General features: G+C 45.7%; 1 protein-coding gene and 1 long non-coding RNA gene across 2 annotated transcripts in view; one reads left to right on the top strand and one right to left on the bottom strand.

The window, feature by feature from the left end:
* NEDD4 (NEDD4 E3 ubiquitin protein ligase) overlaps positions 1-7683 on the bottom strand; it is a 75024-nt gene extending 67341 nt beyond the window's left edge. The window contains exons 1-2 of the mRNA XM_080934028.1: positions 7524-7683; positions 597-752 (exon numbers count right to left, since the gene is read on the bottom strand). Coding sequence (XP_080790154.1) covers positions 597-752; positions 7524-7580 — 213 coding nt within the window. The 5' untranslated portion in view covers positions 7581-7683. The remainder of the gene's footprint in view (positions 1-596; positions 753-7523) is intronic.
* A 5075-nt stretch (positions 7684-12758) lies between these two features.
* Positions 12759-14721, top strand: LOC308434481. Its single transcript, XR_013975480.1, has 3 exons — positions 12759-12852; positions 12992-13132; positions 14654-14721. It is a non-coding gene; the product is annotated as an uncharacterized lncRNA (long non-coding RNA).
* Positions 14722-21497: the final 6776 nt, after the last annotated feature.

Below are 21497 nucleotides of genomic sequence, written 5' to 3'. Positions count from 1 at the left end.
TTGATCACACACAAAAAAAGCAAAGAACTAAATTCAATGTATTGCATACAGTAAGAATTTAGCCTTTTTATAAGAAAAATTTAATGATAAATTATAACTAAGGAAGTTACCATTGTTGCTGTACTATAATGTAAAGTCAAAAGTTCATAATCATTTTTAGTAACTACAAATATTTTTACAAACTGATAATAAAAAATTACAAATTTGTAATAACTAAAACACAATTAAGTTTCATTAAATGTTTATAAATAACAGTGAACATACTATTATATGTCAAATACCAAAAATCTTGCAATGTCACAGTGAAATGAGGTCTTATGAGAGAACTCAGGGCTATATAATGAGACCCTGTCTCAAAAGAAATTAATTAATTGTGGGGCTGAGAAATGGCTCAACAGGTAAAAGCATTAGCTGTTCTTCCAGAGGACCTGGATTCAACTTCCAGCACCTACATGGTGGCTCACAGCCATCTGTAAGTCCAGTTCCAAGGTCTAAAGCAGCCCTCTTCTGGTCTCTATGGACACTAGAAACACACCATATACAGACAGACATACAAACGAAACACCCATACACATAAATAAAACTTAAAAACGTACATTGTGAAGCTCCAGGTATGGGTCGGCAGTGAAGAGCACGTGCTCCTCTTCCAGGGAACTCGGATTCATCTCCCAGCATCCACACGGGGGCTCACTAGTGTCGGTAACATCACTTCCAGGGGATCTGCCACCCTCTTCTGTCTTATCCAGACCAAACTCCAATACCAATAAAAAAATTACATTTATTATAAAATTCTCAACAAATTAATAAAAATATACTTTCTAAAGCAACACATAAAAGTATTCAGGGGAAATGGTACAAATTCTGTAACTTATTCTCAAGTGACTCAGCAAATAAAAAGCTGGATGTGAGTCTATCTGTGCAGGTGTAAACAAAGGAAGTGAAGACAGTGTTTCCAAGCTGTGGAGTATAGTGTTCTATCTTCTCTTAACTATCATACAGATTACAAACACTAAATCAAAAAGGGGTCGGTATTCTGGATTCATTTCATACTGGAAAAAATATCCCAACAAAAAGCAACTTAGGGGATTTATTTGGCTTACAAATTCTTCAGTCCATTGTGGAGGGGAGTCAAGGCAAGAAGAATCCAGCAATTGCTGGCCATTAGCCAGCTTTTCTCTCTTACATTGCTTGGGACCCCTGCCTAAAGTCTGTAGTACAGTTCAGTATAATTCGAACTTTCATAAACTCAGTGCACAGACTCGTACTAACTAGGCTAGCTAGTTTTATGTCACCCCGACGCAGCTATTGTCATGAGAGAAGGAACCTCAAAATAGAAACGTCCTAAGACTGGACTGAAAGCAAGTATTTGATTGATGTGAGAGGGCCCAGCCCACTGTGGGCCAGGCAACCACTACACTGGTACACCCTGGTGCTTTAAGGCAAACTGAACAAGCAATGAAGAACAAGCCAGTAAATGGCCTCTACATTAGCTTCTGCCTCCAGGTTTGAGTTCCTGCTCTAATTCCTTCAGTGATGTACTATGTGGCCAGTGTAAGCTAAGTAAAGCCTTTTCCTCCCAACTTGCTGTTGGTCATGGTGTCTCTTCTGACAATAACTAAGACAGGTGAGACTAAGTTACTAGGAATGTGTGCTGCTCACAACAGACTGGGTCTTCTTACATGTAGTAATCATCAAGACAACCCCCACAGATCTGTTAACAGACCAACCTGATTCAGGCAATTGCTCATTAAGAGCATCCCCCCTCATATTTGTACATGGCTTTAATGCCAGTACTCAAGAAGTAGAGGCAGGCTGGTAGATCTCTGGTCGACATGAGTTCCAAGGCAGCCAGTGCTATACAGTAAGACTCACTCTCAATATACATAATTTTTCATATACATGTTTAAAATTGTACCAGATACAGAAACAAAATTAATAAAAATGCAAAAACTTAAATGTGTAACGTTAAAGGACATGAGAGAACTAGTAAATGGAGATATTCTGTTATTGTGAATGAAAATATTTAATAAGTTGTCTATTTTCTCCAAATATATAAATCCAATCTCCAACTCCTTGAGTTTTTTGTGGTCTCAATAAATGACTTGAGAGGGCTTGGAGAGAGGGCTCAGCAGTTAAGAGCACTGACTGTTCTTCCAGAGGTCCTGAGTTCAATTCCCAGCAACCACATGGTGGCTCACGACCATCTGTAATGGGATCTGATGCCCTCTTCTAGTGTGTGTGAAGACAGGAATAGTGTATTCACATACATAAAATAAATTTTAAAAATAAATAAGTAAATGACTTGAGAGCCCACACTGAAATGTAAAAACAAGACATTAACAATGGCACCCAGTTACTATCTTACACAACATGCTTAAGAAACAAAATTCACTGGGCGGTGGTAGCTCATGCCTTTAATCCCAGCACTCAGGAGGCAGAAGTAGGCAGGTCTCTGTGAGTTCAAGGCCAGCATGGTCCACAGAGTGAATTCCAGGATGGCCAGGGTTACACAGAAAAACTGTATTGAAAAACAAAATTAGGGCTGGAGAGATGGCTCAGCAGTTAAGAGCACTGACTGCTCTTCCAGAGGTCCTGAGTTCAATTCCCAGCAACCACATGGTGGCTCACAACCATCTGTAATGGGATCCGATGCCTTCTTCTGGTGTGTCTGAAGGGTGTACTCACATTAAATAAATAAATAAACAAATCTTTAAAAAAAAAAAAGGCAAAATTTTTAAAGTTTACAAAAGAATGTCAGCAAAATGGCTCCATGCCTCCTGGCACTTGCTGCCAAGCCTGGTAACTCAAGTTCAGTTCCTGAGACTCACATGATAGAGGGCTAGTTCCCACAAGTTGTCTTCTAACTTCCATTCACACCATGGCACACAAACACATACATACACACACATATACACACACGTAAATAAATGTAAAGTTTTAAAAATCTCAGAAAAAAATTCACAGGAATTTCTAAATATTTCTATGAATTTAAGTAGAAAAGTTTGTAGAGTATATGCCCATATGCAGGATGCTCTGCATCCATGCATGTAGCCAGGAGTATCTTGAACCTTAATCCCCTGCCTCCATTTCCAGATATGGGATTACATATATGCTCCACCACATCCATAAACCTAGTGCTCTTACTTGACAAGCAGGTGACCAACTAAGCTACAATTCTAGCCTCAGACAACTGTCATTCTTTTCTGTTATGGCTTACTTTTATTATTTTTAGATATTTGTGTTTTTGTGTGGGTATATGTGCTATGCAGATGTGTGTGGGTCCCTGTGGAGGCCAGCAGAGTGTGAGTGGATCCTCTAGAGTTCAAGTAACAGGCTTGTACGTGTGCTGCCTAAGAAGGGCTGAGAACTGAACTCTGTCTTCCACACAGGCAGTAAGTGCTCCTAACTACTAAGCCTTCTCTCTATCCCTCAATACTGTAACTCTTTTGTAGAAAAATTCACTCTGCATACACAGATGCTTGTGAGCAGAAAAAAGCCAAAGCGATACCCTTCTTCTTTAACCCTCCCCCCAACCCCCACTCCCATGCCAAACTTCAGTAAGTGCATATGCTTAGCAAACCTACTTCTCACAAGCACTAACTGGGAAATAGTTCCCAGCCTCCAAAATGTTGGCAGTCCCTCTGGGAGGACATCAGGTAATAATCCCCAGGCCCACATCCTTTCTCTCCCATCAAAGACTGGGGAGAAATGCCTGGAACCTCTAATCTCACAGAAAGCAGACAGGCAGATCTCTGAGTTCCAGGATAGTCTGATCTACAGAGCTCTCCAGGTTAAATAGTGACACCCTGTTTCAAAAAGAAAAGGGGTGATGAGTTATTCTCCATAGCTAATTCTAAATGGCAATCAGAACAAATCATGTAAATTATATTATATTTAGCTGCTGCTTTAATAGTAAAATTTCTGCAAACAGAACCTCGTCCCACAGGCTATACATAAAAGCTCTAAAACTCATCAAAACGTGGGAGATGTTCGATGCAACTTCAGCATGCTTTAATATCCTCTGCCATACAGTGAGTCCATGCCTGGCCACTCTGTAAGATGAAGCCACAATTCTCTACATTCTATGCCATTTCTCTTCGTCTTTCCCCTTGTTTCTGTTTCAGACCTGTGTGGATCTATTTCCTTCTTTTGGAGACAGGAGCTACAGCATAGCTCTGATCGGTCTTAGTCAAGTGATCCTTCCACTTGGCATGACAAGTATGTGCTCGAATACACTGCTACATGACCTCTGACCCTCCCTCTGTCCCCCGGAGAAAAGGTCTCTGGCTGTTCAGGACCTTGCTATATAGACCATACTGGCCTCGAACTCACAGAACTCCTCTTGCCTGTATCTCTCAGGTGCTAGTATTAAAAGCATGGGCTGCTACATCTAATATATACAATGTGGGATATCCAATCCATGGCTTCAGACATACTAGGCAAGCACTCCACCAACTAAATCACACCCCAGCCCAACCACTTTTAATCAACAGCAGCAAGCTGCCCACTCTGACTAGTCTGAGCTCAAGAGATGACACAGCTGCCATGTTTCTGTCTTTAAATAAAGGAATGTGTATGGTGGGGAGAGGGTCTGTGTGTGTGGTATGTGGTGGTGTGTGTGGTATGTGTATATTGGGTCTGTGTGTAGTGTAGTATAGCGTATGTGGTGTGTGTGGGTGTAGTGTAGTGTTTAGTATAGTGTGTGTGTGTAGTGTATGTGGTGTGTGTGGGTGTAGTGTTTCTATATAGTACGGTATGTGTGTGTGTAGTGTAGTATCTAGTATAGTGTGTGTGTGTGTAGTGTATGTGGTGTGTGTGTTCCAAGATCCCATTTAGTTTTGTGATAAACCAGAAAATAAATGCCAAAGGGCAGTGATGGGCTTCCAAATACAAGCAGAAAACAAATCATTCCTATCTCTTCACCAGACAGTGAACTCCCTGGAGGCGGGCAGTCTTTTATCTTCTGTATCCCCCGTGCTTGGCACAACACAGAGAACGGTTAATGAATGTCTGCTGAGTAAATATTAATAACCCAATTAGCACCACAGTGGAAGATGCTCACAACTGTGTCTGTCTTCCTGCCTCATTCCCTTAATGAGCACAAGTAGACACAGAAAGATGGGACAAAAAAACATCTAGACCTTTATCGTGGGAATATAAAGGTCCCTGGGTTATAAACTCTTCAGAAGTACAGATTCTATTAATGAGTTCAGTGGAGCTCCTAGCCCCAGTTGCTGCTGAGTACCCACTAGCTACCACACAGATCTTTCTATCAGCCAGGCAGATGAAAAGGAGAATCAGGAATATAGATACTGGGCCAAGAGGAAGAGAAGAGAAAGGTATCTTTAGCAATATTTAGTCTGTGACTAGCCAGCTCTGCTGGAAGGAGGTAAAACAAGAAATCTGGGAGAGCTAACCTCCAAGTAGCATCAGAAAGCCCAAGGCCAGGGTAGGACACCATCTTGAGATCCTCCACACTGGGTGGGTGTGCAGCAGGCAAGGAAATGGGAAAGGAATCCTGGCCGCAGGGCATAAGTACCTCCTGCTCAGACTGTTACCCGAGGAGGTGCAGGGCTGCCTCTGAGCAGCTACTGGCTAGAGCCATCTAGCTGCCACATTCTAAGTGTTACCTGGGAACTGGACTTTTTTCTAAAGGTGTGTTTTTTCTGAGTGTGTATCCTGCCTGCGTGTGCTTATGTGCACCATATCTAGAGCTGACTTCCAAGAGGTCAGAAGAGGGCATCATTTCTGAGGACTGTAAACCACTATGTGGGTGCTGGGAACCAAAGGAGCAAGTGCCCTTAACTGCTAAGTCCTCTCTACTGCCCATCCTCAACATTCTAAAGTATATAGTATTCAGCCCACTGTGCATTTATTAGCCCAACAGAGCTTACGGCTTGGCTGCTGTGACTCAGTACCCACTGGCCTTTGTCTGCCCCCCCACTGCTCTTCCCAGCTCCAGTAATCACCAATCTACTCTTAGCTTTTCAAATAAAGATGTAGTCTTATTTGTGTGTGTGTGTGTGTGTGTGTGTGTGTGTGTGTGTGTGAGGCGGGTGGGAGGGAGGGAGGGAGGGAGGGAGGCAGGGAGGGAGGGAGAGTATGCCATGTATGTGCTGGTGCAATAGGGCGGGAGGAGGAATTCAGATCTGGGGCTGGAATTCCAGGTTATGAGCTGCCCACCTCGGTGATGCACTATGGTCCTTTATAAGTGCTCTCAACCACCGAGCCTCTCCCCCCCTTTACTAACAACTTTTATAACAGCAACTTTCTAGATTTCCCAAAAGTAAGTCTCAAGTAACCTCTCTCTAGGCCTGGCTTTGTTCATTTAATGTCCTCTATTCCACCCATGTTTTTTTTTAAAAAAAAAATCAGGATTGCCTAAGAAATTAAATTCTAACTACAACACACACGCACACACACAGAGACAAGAACTCGCGTACACACTCGCGAGCTGTCTCTCGAGCGCGCGCGCGCGCACACACACAGACACACACAGGCATGCGCGCACACTCACACATACCAGGCAGTCACACACTGGCACAAGAGGGCACGCGTTCGCGCGTACACACAAACGTTTTCAAAATATGTTGCAATAATCATCTTATGTTAATAACGTGCCCACTGTATATAAACAAAAAAAAACTCTTAGAAAAATGGGAAAAATTGGAGGGCGCCATTACGATAGTGTTTGGAGGTACCTGAAAAAGGAATAAAAATTGGGGGGTTGGGAATTTCCAGCTAATCGAGTCCCATCTTGATAAAAGGCATATGAGACCGCTACATTAAGTAACAGGAACTCCCAGATCGGATTCTCACACTCAACGCACACGCACGCACGCACAATCTGAAAGGGTCACTGTTAAACACAACGAAGTCTCTAATGCCCCACCCATTTGAGACAACCGCCAGCTCCATCGAAGCCCTCCTCAAGAGGGCCTCCTCACTTTCTGTGAGCGGGAGGCAAAGTTGTTCGACTGTAACAGACGGTTCTGCCTGCCGCAAATCCTCGGGCTGCAGTTTTCAAAGCCAACAGCTGTTAGGGGGGAGGGGGGCTGTTGAAAGTATTAATACTTCTTTTGCCTTCATTAAAAATATATATATTAACAAAGGCTTTGAAACAAAGTGTGAACTTCCCCCTATCTGACTCTAGCCGCGGAATGGAAGGAATCCCACCACCCCCTCCCCCTCCTTCCCACCCTGGCCTTCGGGAAGCCATAGTAGGAAAGTCGCTAAGTTCTGTCTGCTCCCGCTGCAGCAGGAGCTGGATGCCGAGTCTCCGAAGGCCGCCCCACCCAAGCCATCGCCCTCCCGGAGAGGGTGACCGGGGGCCCCGGAGGCCCCAGGCCCTGAGCGGCGAGGCGAGCAGGCGGGGATCTGCTCCCGCAGGGGCCTCGTGCGCGCCTCGCTCCACCGCTCCCTCCCCGCCTGCCCCGCTCCGGAGCGCGAGGCCCAGCCCGGGCCCCGATCGCCCGCCTCCCCCGCCACGATGAGCCCCCGAGCGGCTCGCAGCCGACCCGCACCTCGTCCTCCGAGAGCGCTTGGGCCTCCGACTCGTCGGCTGCCATGCCCGAGCTCATGCTGGACGAACCACCCCTCCCAGGCTGCAGCGGCGCGAGAGGAAGAGGAGGAGGCGTCGCTGCGGCTGAGGAGGAGGCCCACTCCGGGAGCGCGCGGGGGGTGCAGGGGGCGCGCGGCGGGAAGGGGCGGGACGCGCTCTGCGGCTGCGCGTGAGGCGGGGGGCTGGGTCGGAGCGAGCGTGGCGGGACTCCAGACACAAGAGGCACCTCTGGAGCGCGGCGCCGAGTGAGGCCCGCGGCGGGGACGCGCGCGGGGGGAGGGCGGGGAGGCGGGCGGCGGAGGCCCGCAGCCCCCGGAGTAGGCGGGGGTGGGGTGGGGTGGGGGAAGGGCCGGGAAACGTGGCTCTTCCGCAGCGAAACCACCTTGCGGTTTTGCTCAACCGCAGGGCTCCCTGGGAGCTTGCCACGACTCGCATGTCGCCTGCAGAGAAGGCGTTGTAGCCCCAGACTTAGAGCCACCTTTGAAAGCGTGCTCTTGCGGATCCGAAGCCACCTTGGGACCCGGGAAGGAACGCGCAGGCCTAAATCTGGTGGGGTGTGGGCCTCAAGGCCAGCCGTCGTCAGCCATACCAGCCTGCATAGCTGGGCCTCCGGCGTCTGCGCGGCCGAGAGGCCCAGGAGAAAGGGTGGGGGTGGGAGGATAGCCGCTACTCCGAGCTTTTGAGACATGGCTCTTTGTGGCTCCCGGGCTAGCCTCCAACTCAGCATCCTTCTGACTCACCGTCCTGAGCCTACATTACAGGCCAAAAAAATGCTACCATGTTTTTCTATAATGGCAAAATATTGTGGAAAGTAGACTCTTAAAATCTGATTGCACGGACCGCGTGATAGCTAAGGAGGTAAAGGCCCTCTCGGCACCAACCCTGACGACCGGGTGTCCGATACCCCAAACCCCCATGGAGGAAAACCCCCATGACTCCAGTAAATTGTTCTCTGACCTCCACACGTACCTACAAAATAAATAAACACATAGTTTGCAGGTCTTATTTTAATTTTCCCCAAGAGAATTAAACTAATTCTTAATTACTAGTCACCGTCTAAAATGCTGATAGGCCTGAGCAATTGGTTGTTGGCATGATATTTCATTGAACCTTGTCAGAATCCATTTCATTCATATTAGCTGTCAGAATTCTGTTAATATGTAATCCACATTTTATCATTTGTGTTAGGACAGATGTAACAAGTAATTACCGGCAGAGTATTCCTGAATAGTCAGGATTGTTAGCTTACTTAAATCTAGACACTATCGCGGCAAGCAGTGTAAATTAGTAATAGAGTGATATCTAGCATGCACAGGCCTAGGTTGCAGGCCCAGCCTCACAAAGAAGTCCACGGGCAGTTGTAGAATTAACTCTTTGGCTTTATAAACTCATGTGTATTCTTAGATCTTAAGAATAAAATAAGCCAATCACAATGGCCCACATTTTAGTAACAGCTCTCAAAAGGCAGAGAGGCCCGAGGATCTCTGAATTAAAGGCTACCTTGGTCTACATAGTAAGTTCCAGGACAGCAAGAGCTATGCACAAAGACTTGCCTCAAAAAAGAGGGAGGAAGAAGAAAAAGAGAATCTGAATATGTTCAATGTATCTGTTCTTTTGAGAATAATTTCTCCTAGAAAATTAAACAGGGTTGCACGGTGTGGCATTAATTGGCCTGGAATTCACTATGTAGAACTAAGAAGGCCTCAGACTCAGAGATCTGCCTGTCACTGCTACCTAAAAGCCAGGAATAAAAACATGTCCTGTCCCACCTGGTGCTTTGTATATTTTTCACACTTAATTTTAAGTAGGCCATTCATGTTATTTCAAACAAAATCAGAAGTCAGTTCCATTACTGGTATTAATATTTAATGATGGGAGAAATTGAAATTGACAATATGGTCGTTGAGAAATCACCATAAATTATGAGCTGAAGCATTTGACAATGACAATTCCAGATCCCAGTATTTGAATCACAGTTCTCTTCCATCAAATGAGACTCATAAGGAAGAATTGACAGGCAGGTGCCTGCATATGCTGAACTCCTCACTCTCCCCCATTAGGAAGCTGGGAGGGCCTGTGAAACTGGCTCCTGAAGTTAAAAGGAACTTGAAAGAGAGAAGTGGTTAACTGGTGGTCCAATAACTAACCTCAAGTTGAGGAAGCTATTTAGAATGAAAACCCCTTTTCTCTACATATTCCTCTGCTTTATGGGATTTTCATGAAGGGTGCGCACTCTGTGTGTATGTGTATGCGTGTGAGAGAGAGAGAGAGAGAGAGAGAGAGAGAGAGAGAGAGAGAGAGAGAGAGAGAGAGAGAGAGAGACTTTGTGTTTACTGTGAGCGTTTGAAAGTCAGATTTACCTTTGTGGAGTCAGTCCTTTCCTGCCATCTTTTGTGAGTTCTAGGGACTGAACACAAATACATGTGATAATTGGTTGTGGTAATTTTTAAGCATAGTGATGTGGGTATTCCAGACCTTGTTTTTTGTTTGTTTGTTTGTTTTTTGGATTTTTTTTTCAGATTTTTAACTGAAATCATTCTTTTTTAATTCTCCTATAAGTATGTTGAAATAAGTCCTTGAAAGGCCATGGAAGGCTCCAGCCACTTTACCTTCTTAGGAAGCAAAATGAAACCCACTGGGAACTGGGGGACAAAACCTCAGCTTACCAAATCAGAAACTCAAGCGATCTCCACAGAGATACTTCTCACATAATTCCAATGGGTAGTAGCAGGAAGGGAGACATGGTTTCAAACTGTCACCTGAATCAGCCTGAGGTCAGCAGAGACCTGTCCCCAGGTAAAACTAGATCCTTGGCCAAAGATAAGAATTTCAGGACTAACCTGTGTGAAGCAGAGTTGGAGTTTATTAAAACCAGAAAGAAGGCAGGCAGTGGTGGCTCGCACCTTTGATCCCAGCACTTGGGAGGCAGAGATAGGAGATCTCAGTGAATTCAAGACCAGCCTGGTCTACAGAGTGAGTTCCAGGACAACCAGGGCTACACAGAGAAACCCTGTCTTGGGAGAAAAAGAGAGAGAGAAGGGAGAGAGCCTGGGTGTGAGCTTCTCAAAGAAAAGCACTGCCTTACAGTGTAGACTTCATTCCGGTGGTCTCAGGTTACACCTTAAAGGGTGGCTAAGAAATTCTTTGTCCTCTCCTTTTCTTAAGTGACATTCGAGGGTGGCTCCAAAGGTTCCCTGAAGGGTATTACAATATTACAGTCAGGAAAGATAAAATCAGGAGCCACTAGGCTTGCACAAGGAGTCGGGACACATTCTTGTACTGTGAGTGAGGTTTCTCGTGGGAATCATAATAATCTGCAGGTTTATAGCTGGGCAGTGGAGAAAGTCCTCAAGCAAATGTTAATTGTGTTGGGTTTTGTGTGTGTGTGTGTGTGTGTGTGTGCTTGTGTGTGTGTGCAGTGTGAGTGCTGGTGTACACTGCAGGTTTATAGCTGGGCAGTAGAGAAAGTCCTCAAGCAAATGTTAATTGTGTTGGGTTTTGTGTGTGTGTGTGTGTGTGTGTGTGTGTGCTTGTGTGTGTGTGCAGTGTGAGTGCTGGTGTACACTGCAGGTTTATAGCTGGGCAGTGGAGAAAGTCCTCAAGCAAATGTTAATTGTGTTGGGGTTTTTTTTTGTGTGTGTGTGTGTGCTTGTGTGTGTGTGCAGTGTGAGTGCTGGTGTACATGGTGTATGGAGACTGGTGGTTCACCTTAGAAGTACCATCTGACAACTTCTATTCCCCACTCTCTCTTTAGTCTCTCTGATCTGGAATTCCCTGGGTATGTAAGGCTGATCTGCCAGCAACTCCCAGAATTCATCTGTCTTTTCCCCAGAGCCCAGGAGTAAAAGCATATGCTGCCAAACCCAACTTTTTACATGAATTATGGGAATCAAACTCTCTCTTCTCTTCTCTTTCTCCAAGATAGGGTTTCTCTGTGTACCCTTGGCTGTCCTGGAACTCATTCTGTAGACCAGGTTGTTCCTCAAGTAATTTCTTTACTTTCCTATTCAGTTTTGAAAACCTCACTGTCAGCTGGACATGGTGGCCCATGCCGTTAATCCCAAAACTGAGGCAGGCTGACCTCTGTGAGTTAGAGGCCAACCTGGTCTTGAGAGAAAAACAAAAACAAAACAAAAAAAACCTAAGCCAAACCAAATTAGAACAAAACAAAGAAAACAACCAACGCTTATTATCTACTCTGCTCCCTCAAGTGGTGTCATCTGAACCTTTGCAGGTTGAGTCTCCCAGTTTATAAACCAACCTCTGCTCAGATGAACCCTGAAATGTTAATTGTGCCTGTTGTTTCTTTTCCAATGGTTCAAATCTCAGCACTGGAAACCTATGTATTGTTGGGGGATGTTTTTGTGCACTGTATATTCATATGCTGATTTCTGTACCCAAAGATCTTGCTGCAGTCCAAACACTGACATTATCAAGCGTCTTCAGTCTCAATGCAGTGTAAAATTTCCATCACCTCTGGTTGGTCAATAGAAAGCTCATCAGCCAATAGCTGGACAAGAGAGGAGGAGGCCAGACTCCCAATCCAGGAAAGAGGGTCTCTGATGGGAACTAAGGAGACAGAGACAGAGACAGAGAGACTGAGAGAGAGAGAATCACTTTGTGGACAGCTACCATGCTGGAGTAAGCCAGCCAAAGAGCTGTGTAAAGCTCACATAAACAGGGAGGGGCAGACCTCCTTTTCTTCCAGGCCTCCAACAATTATCAGGGAACATAGTCATTGTCCCACACTGACATTCAGCAGTAAGGACGCAGGCAGGGCAGGGGGTCCTCCTCAGCAACATCCATCTATCTGGCTTCTTACGGGGGTGGGGAAGTCAGATCTTTTATTGGTCCCCCACCCAAATCTCTCTCCGGCTGCTGTCATCTTTGACTCTTAGTTCTCAAAATCCAGGCTATGAAAGCCTTCTCCTGAACTTGCTTTCCTCACACCAAGACAGTCAAAGGTCTGTATTGAAACTGACCACAGAGGGGGACTGCCCTGCGGGCAGTAATACGGGAAGCCCTGCCACCGCCTGGCTTGGCCAGAGGGGGAAGATGGTAGGACATTCCCAGAACACTAAATCATTATTGAGAAACTTCAGCAGCACTGAGGAGATAGCTTGTTGCTCAAGCATGGGGACCTGAGTTCAGACATACTCCCTCAACACAAACAGGTTAGGGATTGTAATCCTGTGGTGGGGAGGAGGAGATGGGTGGAGTCCTGGGGCTTTCTGGTCAGCCACCTCAGCCTACTCAGTGGGCAAATGAGAGACCCCGCCTCAGAAAACAAGGTAAATGGCTCATGAGGTCACCTGGGACTATCTCCTGGCCTTTGTGTGTGCACATGCACAGACACACATGAACACACACAAATGTTTTCACGGTAATATGAAAAAGCACAGCCTCTCTCTTTCCTATGTATTTGCTAAGCTTCCAGCCTGTGTTTCACACTAGCGAGCTCTACTGGGATAGCATGAAGAACGCTCAAACCCAGTGCAACAGAGTGTGCCGTCATCCTTACTCCCTGTCTCTGGAGGTGACATCATTACCTATTCAGTTCCCAAGGATACGGTGAGTATTCTTCAATTCGTACTTCCTGCCTCCCATCTTCCATCTTCTACCAGTTTACTATATAATAGAAACTGTACCCAATCTCTCTCTCCCTCTCTCTCCCTCTCTCTTCCTCCTTCCCTCCCTCCCTCCCTCCCTCTCTCTCTCCCTCTCCTCCCCTTCTCTTATCTCCTATCCACATCTTACTGATATAAAAGCAAAATAGAATCAGACTGTTCCTGATTCTATTTTGCTTTTATATATTTTTAAAACGTGTGTGTGTGTGTGTGTGTGTGTGTGTGTGTGTGTGTGCACGCCGTTGGGGGGAGGGAGTGGCAGGAAAACTCCAAGAGGCCTGCCTGCTGCCACACTGCACAAGCGGGCCAAAAACACACAAAGGCTTCTCTGTAGCCACGCCACATGGCAAGAGCAGACAGAGAAAACCCAGAGGCCCACCTGTTGACACATAATACTGGGGAGGAGGAAGACACCCAGAGACGGACTCACCACCATGTCATGAGGTACAGGAGAGGGAAGATATCCATAGATCTGACCACCACTGTACCACGTGGGCAGGCATCAAACACCTACAGACCCAATTGCTGCCACACTACATGGCACAGGCAGAGGCCACCCAGAGGCACTAGGGTACAGAGAAATAGCCTGTGGTGAGTAGTCAGCCTGGCTGCTAGAGCCTATGGTGAAGTCCCAGCCTGTGCTATGGCTGAGGCCCACGTCTGGGTGCGTGATTATGCAGCAGCAGGAGTGAGTGTTCCTGATTCATATTACCACTAAAGACCACGCACACTTCTTTGGTCTAGGACCATGTTGATGTTCAGGGGCAGTGCAGAGTTGGTCCCACCCCTTGCCATCTGCAGCAGTTAGAAGAGCTGGCTCAGGATCATGAGAGTTGGGAGCGCTATCACTGTCCCTCACCAGCTGCACCCCCCCCCAGGCAACACAGTAGAGATGGCCCTGATTGGGAAGGCATGGATGAGCCAGCCCCAGAGTCATGAGAGCCCGAGAGCTGGCCCAGTCCATCTGCTGCAGCGCTTGACTGGGAAGCACAGTGGAGCTGGCTCTGGTGCCATGCTAATGAGCCGTGTGAGCTGACCTGACCCCAGCTTGCAGCAGTGGCATTGCATGACCTAGTTGGGGCACTGCAGGAGAGCTGGCAGGCTGACCAACAAACACAGCTACCACCCAGGCCAGATTCAGGGCTTTGAGTTAACCCACCCCAAAATCTACCTGGTCTATGAGTGTGTGTGAAAGGGACAGTCCTGCTGATACAAAGCTACAGAGTCTCTGTGACACAGGGCAACAACAGGACAACCGAGAAGAGTCCCAGTGAGGATCCAATATTGGTGATGTAGCAGAAGCCAGAGGCCTTGAGCCAGACCAAAGACTCATTGCAATGAGCATCTGCAAGTAAAGGGTGGACAGAAGGGAGTAACTGTGGGACACACTGTGACACTTCACAGCTCCCATGAAGAGATGTTTTCTTTGCTTTGTTTTGTTTAGGGTTTTTTTTCTTTCTTGCAGGGGACGTTGCAAGGGACATGAAGTGATGGGAAAATGAGTGGGACTGGAGTGCATGCTGTGAAACTCACAAAGAATCAATAAAACGTTTAAAAGATTGTGTTGTGAGTGTACTGGTACCTGCAGAGGCCAGAAAAGGATGTCAGATCCCTACAGCTTGAGTTACAGGCTGCTGTGAGCCAACCAACATGGCTGGTAGGAAACAAATAAGAAAACTTGGGGCTTCTGCAAGAGTGGCAAGAACTCTTAGCCACTGAACCATCACCCCTGCTTCCTAATGCTTCCTTGTTTGCTCTCTCTCTCTCTCTCTCTCTCTCTCTCTCTCTCTCTCTCTCTCTCTCTCTCTTTCTCTCTCTCTCTCTCTCTCTCTATCTCTCCTCCCCCCTCCCTCCCACCCTCCCTCCCTCCCTCCCTCCCTCTCTCTCTCTCTCTCTCTCTCTCTCTCTCTCTCTCTCTCTCTCTCTTCTTTTCTATTTATTTATTATCTATTTACTTATGATCCAGCTTCCTGATACTATCTGTCGGTCAGTCTATTTGTTTATGACTCTGACTGACAACAAGCCCTTTGTCTTTTTGGTCTTATCTTCTAACACAAATGTTACAAGGTCTCGGTTTTCCCTGAGGCTCATTCCCTACTAGTAAAGACACAAAGACACCGGATCTGCTCACACTGACTTCCAAGGGCCAGCTGTGCCCATTTGCTCTCCAATTGCGAACGTGGGGAAAGCCTGTAATTGGAGCTTCATGCTGCATTTGTGTTCCCAGTAACGGGCATCTAGAGCATATCTGAGAACTGTCCTTTTCAGGAGGAATGTTTGCCGGCTAGTTTTTTTCCTCCCTGGACTAGGGTGTAAACTCTCTACCACTTCTAATTGTGTTTGTGTGTAAAATGGCGGAGAAGGCAGCTGCAGGCATTTTGAATAGCAGAGACCCAGCAAAGGGCTGAGCAGTGGAAGCAAATGGCTTCCAGACTAATCCTCCACATAGCTGATGGCTACAGTGAGGACCTCAGGGAGTTTACTGAAAGAACACGCTGGCAGAGAAATCTGATACTCCCATTTCTGCCCCCTACTTAGTCCTGTGAGGTAATGGCCAGTTTTTAACTGCTTGGTAACTCCATAGGCGATGGGCAGAGGCCGAGTTGTTGAAGCCCCCACAGAAACTGGTCTCAGGGCAGCTTTGATACGCTTCGTCCACATTCCAAGTGTCCCCACCCCTAGCCAGCCGGCGGCAGATCTGGGTTGTTGCCTATTGGTGACTCAGGTTTTCATCCCGGGGATATGAATCATTAATTGTGCTTGCTTGCCTTGAGCGTTCATTTAAAGTTAGCACTAGACAAGCAGGTATTGAGATGTGCCCCCAGGCTAACCCTCCACCCCCTGCCAAGTTCAGTACTAATGCTGCTGGTTTGTGTTGGTGGCCCAACCATCAGCCCTCATGGTAGCCAGCATCAGCTTTTTATCTGTATAGCAAATGTCTGCAATAACCCTGAGGAGAAGAGCTGTACTTTGATTCTCCAACATGTTGTTTCTGCCCATGACTGGATGGCTCCTTTGTTTGGGCCTAGGTCAAAAAAACTTATGCGTTGGGAAAGCACGATAGAGCTAATCTACGAAACTCATGATTAGAAAAGAAAAGAGAGAGGAGTCCTACAAGCTCCATCAGGAACTCATCAAAGAGACCTGAAGACCACCGCTCCATCCCAGAAGCTTCCCCACATCCCACTAGTGCCGAGCTTCAGACCAAACCTTTACGATGGCACAGCTCTGGGGACTGAGTCTTTGCAGTGGACTTCATAGAGATCTGGGTTTCCCACAAGTCACACTATAGCACTGGCAACGTGGCCGCTATTCTGTGTTTACCCTTGAGATAAAGTGTCAGAATGGCCCACAATTCATTGTTCAGTGGAAGATAACTTTAAACTTCTAATCCCCCTGTCTCCACCATTGAGTACTAAGATTACAAGCATGTACCAGGATACCCAGTTTATGCCCTTTGAGGAATTGAACCTAAGGCTTCATGAATGCTAGGCAAGCATCTTACCAGTTGAGTTATATCCTTCAGTCCAGTAACTGTGTGCACAGCATGGGACGCTTAAGTGATGATTGGGTGAGAGTCATAGTCTCTCCTCACTGCATCTCGTGGAAGACACACCCTCTGTACCCCACACCAGAAACTACAATTTCTAACTCAGTAGTGCCTGACAGTGTGAGAACAGGAACTCAGTCCATGAGTGATTCACTAGCTTATCACGATGAATCCAGCCCATTATCACCCTTTGGGTGATGGATCTCCCTATTAAAAACACCATACCGGGATGGAGAGATGGCTCAGTGGTTAAGAGCACTGGCTGCTCTTCCAGAGGTCTTGAGTTCAATTCCCAGCAGCCACATGGTGGCTTACAACCCTCTGTAATGGGATCGGGTGCCCTCTTCTAGATTTGTCTGAAGACAGCTACAATGTATTCATAGCAAATAAATAAATAAATCTTAAAAATAAACAGACACCATACTCATTGTTTAGCTAGTTTATTGCCTGGAATGTTTTCCCTCAGATCTCTGCTCCTCTACAACCCATCATTTTCTTAAACTTTTAGGGGGTGGGAATGTATCCCTGGCTGTCTTGGAACAAAAATTATTTGTGCAGGGATGTGAATGTGACTCAGTTGACAGAGCACCTGCTGAATGTATGTGCATATGAAACCCTGGGCTCAAACCGCAGCACTGCGTAAGGTAGGTGTGGGGTGGTGGTGCACACCTCTAATTGCAGCACCAGAGAAATGGAGGCAAGAGGATCAGGAGTTCTGTAGTTCAAAGTCATCTTAAGTAAACCCAAGGCCAGCCTGGGATATGTGAGATTCTGTATCAAAACATACTATCCAAACTGAAATATTACCCATAGCATTCTCACAGCACCTAATACACTGTCTTATGAGTGGTACTCCCTGAATTAGTCTGGGAGTTATTCCTGAATTATTCCTCGGAAGTGGGGATTTCCGTGTCACGATCATGGACATGTACTGCCATCAAGAGGGGAGAGCATTTGTGAGATTGGCATTGCTCGAATAGTCTATGCTTGTGGGTTCTCAGTTGCTTTCTTTTCTTTTTTTTTTTTTAAAGATTTATTTATTTATTTTATGTATGTGAGTTCACTGTCTTCAGACACACCAGAAGAGGGCATCAGATCTTATTACAGATGGTTGTGAGCCACCATGTGGTTGCTGGGAATTGAACTCAGGACCTCTAGAGGAGCAGTCAGTGCTCTTAACCACTGAGCCCTCTCTCCAACCCTCTCCATTGTTTTCCTACTGCATATAACTTGGCTCTACAGTGGGTAAGTCTCAGGTATAGCAACACACCGGAATTCAGAATTTCTTTTGTTGTTATTTGTATGTGTGTGTGTGTTCTTATCCAATCATCTGTTGATGGATATCTAGACTATTCAGTTGTCTAGCTATTGTGAATAGCATGACAATGAACATCTAATGTAGGATATAGAGTCCCTGGGGTGTATGCCCAGGAGTGGTAAGCTGAGTCATAATGCAGTTCTAGCTCTAGTTGCTGCTCATTTTAACTAAAACTTCATAAGCTGGGTCTGGAGAGGTGCCTCCATGATTAGGAGCACTGCTGCTCTTACAAAGGATTCAGGTTCAAGTCCTGGTACCCACAAAGTGGCCCACACTATCTGAATCTACAATTTCAAGGGATCCAATAACCCCTTCTAGTCTCTCTGGACACAGTACAAACGTGGTGCAGAGAAATACAACCTGGAACACACCCATACACATAAGATAAACATTTAAAAAGTATGCTGGGCATGGTGGCACACATCTTTAATCCCAGCACTTGAGAGGCAGAGCAGGCAGATCTCTGTAAGTTCAAGGCTAGCCTGGTCTAAATAGTGACAGGACAGCCAGGGCTATATAGTGAGACACTGTCTCAAAACAAACAGCAGTAGTAAATGCTCAAAAGCTGTAGCAGAAAGATGATACTTTTGTAGTAATTTATAAATTTTTAATCTCTTTCATTTTGTGATCTGAAATTTGTTAATGGTTGAAATGTATGGTTCTTTACTTTATACTTGACAATGTAAACAAGCAATGGGATTTGTGCACACATTTGGTTTTTCCTAAGTGTATGAATTGATGTCTGTCAGTGTACCACATGTGTGCATTCCTCCAGAAACAAGAAGAGGATGTCAGATACCCTGAATCAGAGTTCAGAATATGAGCCTCAATGTGGCTCTCTGCATAGTTTCTCTTCAAGAGCAGCCAGCATCCTTAATCTGTGAGCCATCTCTCCATCCCCTGCACACAAGTTAGTAATACAAGGGCTGGAAAGATGGGTGGCTTTGAAGTTCAAGGTCCTGAGTTTGAGCTCCCAGACCTACGTGGTGAAAAACAGCAGTTGTCTTCTGACCTCCGTGTGCGTGGAGAACTCAGTCTCAGACTAACCAGGAAACCTCTTCTCTGCAGGCTGCTGAGGAAGAATAGAAAGCAATGGTTGTGCCCAGCAGTGGCTCCTGTATGTCACAAGACTGACCTGCCAGGCAACATGTGCCACACTAGCATGACTGAGAGAAGGGGTAACTACTTTCTGATTGGGCTTAAAGAGAAACTTCTTCCTGCAGCGATAACATAGCGATGCACGACCGGCTAAAGTGCCGAGGAGAGATGAACTGCTCAGCTCTTCACGGGACATCTTAATCAACTCCCCGCCAAGGCTCAGGGACCACCTCTGGAGAGGAGCTAAGGAACGTGGAAGAGGTGGGAGACTGGGAGGGCGCTGGGAAACGAAGCTTCCTGGACATGATGCAGCTATTAAATTCATGAACTCACCACAACCGTGGCTACCCACCCCAGAATTATAGAAGATCATGTTAGCCAAATTCCTAATCGATGGAAGAGCTGCTCTCCCGGCCTCATGCCTCGCCAAGGAGCCATTGGGCTGATACTGGCAGAGGGAGAGAGGAGGACCATTGGTCTTTGAGAGTGTGGTTGGTGGTAGGTTTTCCATGCTCCAGCGGATGGCCTCGCCCACGAGCTTATGGACAGCCCTAACTAGACATAGGGGACTGTTAAAAATAAGACATAAAGACAGGCAGTGGTGGTACATGCCTTTAATCTCAGCACTCAGGAGGCAAAGGCAAGCGGATCTCTGTGAGTTCGAGACCAGCCTGGTCTACAGAGAGTTCCAGTTCCAGGAACAGGGAAATCTTGTCTCAAAAAACAAAACAAAATAAAATAAACATAAGGTTAGGAGGAGGTAGGTGTTTTTTAATTTTTTTTAAAGTTTTATTTATTTAATGTATATGAGTACATTGAACATCGTAGCTGTCCTCAGACACACCAGAAGAGGGCATCAGATCCCATTACAGATGGTTGTGAGCCACCATGTGGTTGCTGGGAATTGAACTCAGATCTCTGGAAGAGCAGTCAGTGCTCTAACCACTGAGCCATCTCTCCAGCCTAACAGCAGGTGTTATGGAGCAGAAATCGGAAAGTGTGCAGTCATATTTCATTACAAACATGTATAAAATCCTCAGAGAATAAAAAAATAAATAAAATGAACAGCATTTAGGTCTGTTGTCCCCTAAATTATTAGGAAGTTTGGAGAAAAAAAACATTAGCCAGAGGGCAGAATCTGAGGCAGGAGGATTATTATGAATTTGAGGTCATGTATGAAACTCTAGACCAACCCAAGCTATAAAGACACTGTCTCCAAAAATAAATAAATAAATAAATAAATAAATGAAAAGAAAAAAGAAGAAAGCAAGGAAAAGAATAATTTGAGAGGCAAATGCCTTATATTGTTCCCTAAAAGGATAAAAGCTGCTCTATGTAGATTCTTTTTCCCCTGCCGTCATTCTTATTATTCTTCTTAATATGGTATCACAAGCCCATTCATCTTACCAATCTTAAATTAAACATTTAAGATACTTGTTTTTGTTGTATTGTAACATGCAGAGTAAGCAGGTTATAAACAAGAACTCCTAATAACATCTTGTGTTTCTACCTTGTTACTTGAAGTAATTTAAATGTGTCAATACAAATGACATTATGGCTGGGTGGTAGTGTTGGAGGTGGCAGCACAGGCCTTTAATCCCATCACTTGGGAGGCAGAGGCAGGTGGATCTCTGAGATGGAGGCCAGCCTGGTCTACAGAGGAAGTTTTAGGACAGCCATGGCTACACAGAGAAACCCTGGCTTGACCCCCATCCCAAACTAGCATTATCACCAGATAGGCCTTTTACCATTATTCTACAGGAAATATCTTAAGGTTTGTGCACATGTAGTTTTTTTTTTTTTTTCTCTCTCTCTCTTTTTGGTGGAAAGAAGTTGATACAGGGTTTCAACCTGTAGTCCTGGCTGGCCTAGAAAGAACTTTCTAGGTAGATCAGGATGGCCTTGAACTTGCGGTGATCCTCCTGCTTCACCTCCTAAGTGTTGGGATGACAAATGCTGGAATGACACACACATCTTTCTACATTTGTAGCCATTACCTAAGGAGAAGAAGACATTTAAAAGTTACATAAGCTTCGATGCCTAAAAACATTAGAAAACTGTCTTCTTCAAGTTTTACCAGATGTAGATTAACATTCCAGTCTGGTTCTTAAGAGGTTCTCTGTAATAGAATAGCCTTAGAGTTTTACAGGAAACCGCAGATTCAGCTGCGAACCCCATCTACTTGCTCAAACTTGTTTAACATTTGGTGGGAGAGACAGGAACAGATAAACACTTCACAGTCTGCTTGTTCAACTTGTTGTATGTGAATTCTTATTCCTTCGGATTCCTTTCTGAGGCCCAAAATAAGGTTATTTCCAAGTAGAAACTATACCACACTGTACC

The sequence above is a fragment of the Micromys minutus genome, assembly GCF_963924665.1.
Source record: "Micromys minutus genome assembly, chromosome: 21".
NCBI classification, from domain to species: domain Eukaryota; kingdom Metazoa; phylum Chordata; class Mammalia; order Rodentia; family Muridae; genus Micromys; species Micromys minutus.
Note: the sequence above shows the minus strand (reverse complement) of the source record. Positions and strands in the feature narration are given on the sequence as shown.